The following is a 6,286-nucleotide window of genomic DNA, read 5'->3' as shown; positions in this document are numbered from 1 at the left end:
CCGGCCCGGCCCGGCCCGCCCCGCGGGAGATTTAAGCGCCCTCGGCGGAGCGCTAGCCTCCCGGGGCGCGCGCGCGATGGCTACTTTGATGGACGAGGCCATGGAGAGCTACGCTTACCCCTCGTACAACCCCTACTCCTACCGCTACCAGCCGCCCAAGAGCAAAGGCGGGCAGGGCGCCTGGCGGCAGCGGAGCAGCTACCTGTCCGGCTACAGCGAAGCGGTGGCGGCGGCGGCGGCGGCCGAGTACTTCGACAACTACCAGCGGGCGCAGCTGAAGGCCATCCTGTCCCAGGTCAACCCCAACCTGACGCCGCGGTTGCGCAAGGCCAACACCAAGGAGGTGGGCGTCCAGGTCAACCCGCGCCAGGACGCCTCGGTGCAGTGCTCGCTCGGGTCGCGGCCGCTGCTCTTTCGCTCCCGGGCCCGCGGCGGCGGCGGAGGAGGAGGCGGCGAGCAGGAGCAAGGCTGCCCGGTCAGCGGCGCCCCGCGCTCCGTGCGCTTCCCCCGCACCATCGCCGTCTACTCGCCGGTGGCCTCCCGCCGCCTGACCACCTTCTTGGAGGAAGCCGAGCGGCGGGAGCCGTCGACGCTCGCCGCCGGTCCGCCGCCGGGCTTCGAAGGGGACGCCGCCGTCGTTGCCGCCGCCGTCTGGCCCAAAGCCGAGAAAGAGAGCGGCGCCGAGTGCCAGGAGCGCAAGAAGAAGTCGGCCTCGGTCCCCGACGGGGCGGGAGGCTCCCCGACGAAAGCCCAGGCCGAGAAGGAGCGGAAAGGCGAAGGCGGGAAGGCCGCCGCCGTCGCTGCCACCATTACCGTCCCGCCACTGGCTGAGGAGGAGGAGGAGGAGGCCGAGCCGAACAAGGCCCGCGTGCGCTTCCAGGTGGGGGCCCCCCGGCTGTCCGTCGACGGAAGAGTTAAGGCCCGAGCCTGAGGAGCGTCCCTCTAAGCAGCCCACGCGGCCCAGTCAGCCACCCGTGTCCCCCCCACCTCAGCCCGGAGGGCAGTGTTTCTCAACCTTGACCATTTTAAGGCATGTGGACTTCAACTCCCAGAATTCCACAGCCAGCAATGCTGGCTGTGGAATTCTGGGAGTTGAAGTCCACATGCCTTAAAATGGTCAAGGTTGAGAAACACTGCCGTAGGGCCTAGTCCAGGGGTAGGCAACCTTGGCTCTTTTATGATTCGTGGACTTCAATTCCCAGAATTCCTGAGCCGGCATGGCTCAGCTTGGAAACCTCTCCCTTTCCCCTCAGCATGGCTGGCTGAGGAATTCTGGGAATTGAAGTCCATGAGTCATAAAAGAGCCAAGGTTGCCTACCCCTGGCCTAGTCAAAAAGTCCTGAGGGCGTCGGCCGCCGCGACGGTGCAAACACCCGTGAAACCAGAGTGGAACTGGGATGGTGGCAGTGGCGGCCGCCCTCCTCGCTTTTTGACGGCGTATGGCGGCCGCCCTTGCTCGACGGGGCTGCCTGAAGCCGCTTCTGGGTGTATAAACTAACCAGGGGTTGTCAACCTTGGCCGCTTTAAGACTTGTGGACTTCAACTCCCAGAATTCCTCAGCCAGCAAAGCTGGCTGAGGAATTCTGGGAGTTGAAGTCCACAAGTCTTAAAGCGGCCAAGGTTGGAGACCCCTGAACTAGACGGCGTGAGCAGCTTCACCCCTGAAGTCCCCCAAACACAGAACAGAGAGTCTGAGGGCAAAGCTTAAGCTGCCATGAGTTTATTTCTTTTGAGTTTGTTATTTCTTTTAAGCTGCCATGAGTTTGTTATTTCTTTTGGCTTAAAACCCAAAGCCGCTTAGCCAAAGAAACAGTGGGAGGTAGAGTGGGGCTTCTTCCCTCTGGCTGAGAAAAGAGGGTGACCCAAGAGTGCCTTTATCTTAAAAACAAAATGCATTTAAAAGGAAAACCAGAATAAGGATTCAGAGACGGGCTGGCTATTTCAGGCCCGTAATGAGATGTTTTGAACATTTCAGATAGATGTTAAAAAGCTAGAAGCGATTATTCTCGCCTTCTAGGAGTAGTGAATTCCTTGCTGCCATTCACACCTTATAAACTCCAGGTTTAGCAGGCGTCCTGGTTTATTTCTAGGACTCCGGCTGGGTCTGCACATATAATAAGCCATGATATGCTTTACTTGTTTGTTTCTTAGTGTGTGGTTTGTGACTCCAGCCAGTGTGGTTTGTAAAACCGTTGCTCATGACATATTTAGGGCATTAAGTTAAAGCTGACAATCTGAAGCAAACTTAAATTGTTAGCTGACATAGATGGTTAAGACTCTTGCAGCATCCCCACAGCCATGTGAGGGCAATCTGGACATTTACAATGGTTGCAGTTTCCTAGAGTCATGTGATCACCATTTGCCAACTTCCCAGCAAGCTTCCGACACACACAATCTATGCAGAAGCCGGCAGGAAGGTTGCAAGTCATAGTTATGTGATGTCTCACTTAACAACGGCTCTGCTTAACAACAGATTTTCCAGTTCAAATAATGGTTTGTGTTAAGCATTCCAATTGCCACAATTTGAAGACTACCTTTACTAGGTATCACTTCAGAGTGACCACCTTGTTATGTCTTAACTTGGGAACTTTGATGTCTGGACTTCAACTCCCACAATTCTGGTTGAGGAATTTTCGGAATCGAAGTCCACACATCTTAAAATTGCCTAAACTGAGGATCATTGCTCTGGTTGGTTTATTAGGGCTTGCGTGTGTGTGTGTGTGTGTGTGTGTGTGTGTGTGTGTGTACGTACACTGCATAGAGCCCTTATGAGTTGGGCAGCCCTAGAAATCCAGTAAATAAAAAACGAATGTAGTATCAACCTGCATAAGAACGCCAAAAATTCTGTCTGCGATTTGAAGGAGTTCCGGTCTAAGAACTTACCAGGTCATTGGGTTGAAGAAAGATGTTCTATCTAGGATGAATATACTTAACAGTAGTATTTCTTTTTAACCACTGAGTTTTCTAGTTCCTAGAGCAGAAGTATGGCTATTACCACTGCAAGGACTGCAATATCCGATGGGAGAGTGCCTATGTCTGGTGCGTACAGGGCACAAACAAGGTAGGCTTTCATGACTACAATCGGTTGGGTTAGTGTTTGGCTTCAGGGTTTAGTGACTGTGGTGTAGACCAGAGGCCCCAATCCCTGGGTTGAAGCCCTCTACTGGACTACGACCCATTGGGAACTGGGCGGCTGAAGTGGCGGGCAAGTGTGTGAAGCTTCATTTGCGCAAGCACAGGGTTTAGGTTGTGCGCGTGAAATCATTCCTCCCCACCGCTGAAACTGCTGAACCAAAAAGGTGGGGACCCCTGGTGTAGACAACAAGTTTCCTGATGGCTGGGGTCTTTAGAGGCAAGGTGATCTGCTACAGTTGCTGGCGAAATGTCAGGAAATCTCCTAAATCCTAACATTGCCCAAGGTAGACTTTATTTGCTGGAGCGGTGGATCCTAAATCAGGGGTCCCCAATCCCCAGTCCATGGACCAGTACCGGGCCGCAGCATGCCAGCAACCGGTCCGCACAAACAAATAAAGCCCCATTTGCAGGATGCAGGCAGCACACAAAACCACGCACCCTCCAGTCCGTGGAAAAACCTTTCTCCATGGAACGGGTCCCTGGTGCCCAAAAGGTTGGGGACCTCTTACCTAAATCTTCTCTTCCCACAGGTTTACTTTAGACAGTTCTGTCGAACTTGCCAGAAGTCTTACAACCCGTACCGTGTGGAGGATATTACCTGCCAAGTAAGCAATGCTTTTTTCGGACCTCATTTAAGGTAGAAGGTCCATTGGGTTCCACCGCATGAACTTCATGGTTCCTCTCATTATTTAAAAACATAAGGTACTGGAATCCTTACCTTCCAGCCAAGCCCCTGAAATGAAACAAAGTCAAAAGGACGCGCGAGAGAAATCAAGCAGTAATTTTTTGCTCCCAAAAGCAGCTGTGCTGATGTTAAAAAGAAATTCTTAATCTCACCCTGTGATGTTCCTTAATTCCGTTAAATGTATGTCTGCGGATAAAAATTTCAGTTGCCCTAAAATTAAGACCCATTTTGATGGCTCCATTTAGTTTGCTTGGCACCAGATAGAACAGGTTTGCTCCTATTTTCTGGGATTTTATTACTTCCCAATCAAGCCCAATCTGGGATTCCCTAGTAATCTCTCACCCTGGTTTTATCCTGTTTAATTTTGGGAGATGAGTTGAGATTCGCTGATTGCCACCCAGCGCTGCACTTATTGGTGGAGTCAGCTGACTCAATCCAGTTGAGTCACAGTTACTATAATTGGTGGGTTCAGAGATCTGTAAAATAAAATAGATTCTGGATGCGTTTGTAGATGATGGGACAATGTTTTTCAGCTTAGAAATACTTTTTTTCACTTTGATGGTGCATGTTTTGTTTTGTTTTTTGCTCTGCAACCTGTGTTAATATCTCATTTGGTGGGACCAAGCTGAAAAGTATAATTTCATTCTGAATTCTTTAAAATATTTTTGGTATTGATTTCAGGTGATCCTAAGTTTATAGAAACTATGTTTTCAATGAATTGGGAATGGATAAATTAATATATTCCCAGTTAACCAAGTTTTTTGGACGGGAATTACGAATCAAACTGCTGAAAAGTGTGCATATAGTTTTTAATATGGGGATTTTGACCCTTAGCGTATCGCTGGATACTTTATAACTTTCCTACGTAATAAAATTGAGGTAAATAGAACGCCTCAAGTCGGACTTTTATTCTTTGCAGGAATTCTTAAATATAGGAAGCAATCGCATAGTTTATATCCTCTTTTCCGTATCAGTTCGTTCTTTCTATTGCCATATTGACATATAAAGGCTTCCCTCTTGTTAAGCCATCTGAGAGCAGGGAAAGATTTTAAGCTTTGTAATAACCGTCTAGATCAGTGTTTCTCAGCCTCAGCAACTGATGTGTAGATGTCAATTCCCAGAATTCCCAGCCAGCATTCTAGTCCAGGGCTTTTCAACCTTTTCACCCATTGTACCACTTTTAGGATATGGCAACATCCGAGTACCACCAGTCGCCTAGCAAGGTGTCAAAAACTTGATGACCCCCCCCCCCAAAAAGGAAAAAAGTGATGAAGTACAGGTAGTCCTCCACTTACAACAGTTCGCTTAGTGACTGTTCGAAGTTAAAATGGCACTGAAAAAAATGCCCCCCAAGCCACAGCCGAGCAAGACACCTGCCTGCCCGCCTGGCTGTGCTCTTCCTCCTGTCCAAGGTTTTCATTGTTGTGAGCATATCTGCTGGGGATTGGCAGCGGGGGTGGGGTGGGGGTGTTTGGTTTTTATTCCCCCCCATCTGCTGGGTGGTTGCAGCAGGTTTTGGTCACTTCACATGACCCTGGGACACTGACCGTCATAAATATGAATCAGTTGCCAAGCATCTGAATGTAAATCACAAGACCCTGAAGATGCTGCAACATTCCAGCTGATCGGCGCTTCTTCTGGGCTCAGCAGAAGTGCCAGGATCAGTGCTGCTTTCCAGCTGATTGGTGCTTCTTCAGGGCTCAGCAGAAGCACCAGGATCAGCGCCGAGCTCCAGCCGGAGCCTGGCGCTGATCCTGGCGCTTCCTCTGAGCCCTGACAGACCCGAAGAAGCGCCAATCAGCTGGAAAGCGGCACTGATCCTGGCGCTTCTGCTGAGCCCTGACAGCCCTGCAGCTCCAGCCGTCTCTCCCTCAGGCTTGTGTGGTGCTGCCACCGGTTCCGCTCATTCCCCTCCCCCGCTACCACTTTTCTAGGATGGTCGCGTACCACCTGCCAGGTGCCAATGTACCACAGGTGGTACCCGTACCACTAGTTCTAGGTGTTGACATTCATACATCTTAAAGTAGCTGAGGTTGTAGAACACTGATTTAGATCACCAGAAAATAACCATTTCCTTGGAGTAGTTTTAATAATAATAGTAATACTAGTAACATGCAATAATAGTAATACTAGTAACATGCAATAATAGTAATACTAGTAACATGCAATCTTAGTCATCCCACTTGCAACCATACAGTATGCATAAATAACAGAAAAACCGTCGTATTGTCCCTAGTCAACATTTTTGTTCCTGGGGAATTCATATCCAGATCCAAGTCGCTTTTATTTTCAATTACCCTGTTGCTTTGGTGTCAATTTCAGAGCTGCAAGCAGACCAGATGTTCCTGCCCAGTGAAGCTGCGCCACGTGGATCCCAAGAGACCTCATCGTCAAGATCTTTGCGGAAGATGCAAAGGCAAACGCCTTTCTTGCGATAGTACCTTTAGCTTCAAATATATTATTTAA

The 6,286-nt window shown here is 49.8% G+C and overlaps 1 protein-coding gene across 1 annotated transcript; it reads left to right on the top strand.

The window, feature by feature from the left end:
- The first annotated feature begins 76 nt into the window (after positions 1–76).
- ZAR1 (zygote arrest 1) lies at positions 77–6,286 on the top strand. Its single transcript, XM_015822840.1, has 5 exons — positions 77–715; positions 836–880; positions 2,969–3,061; positions 3,666–3,740; positions 6,143–6,286. Exons 1-5 carry the CDS (start codon positions 77–79, stop codon positions 6,284–6,286), a joined length of 996 nt encoding a protein of 331 aa, XP_015678326.1.

This window comes from Protobothrops mucrosquamatus, unplaced genomic scaffold, assembly GCF_001527695.2.
Source record: "Protobothrops mucrosquamatus isolate PMUCROS unplaced genomic scaffold, P.Mucros_1.0 scaffold1694, whole genome shotgun sequence".
NCBI lineage: Eukaryota > Metazoa > Chordata > Lepidosauria > Squamata > Viperidae > Protobothrops > Protobothrops mucrosquamatus.
Note: the sequence above shows the minus strand (reverse complement) of the source record. Positions and strands in the feature narration are given on the sequence as shown.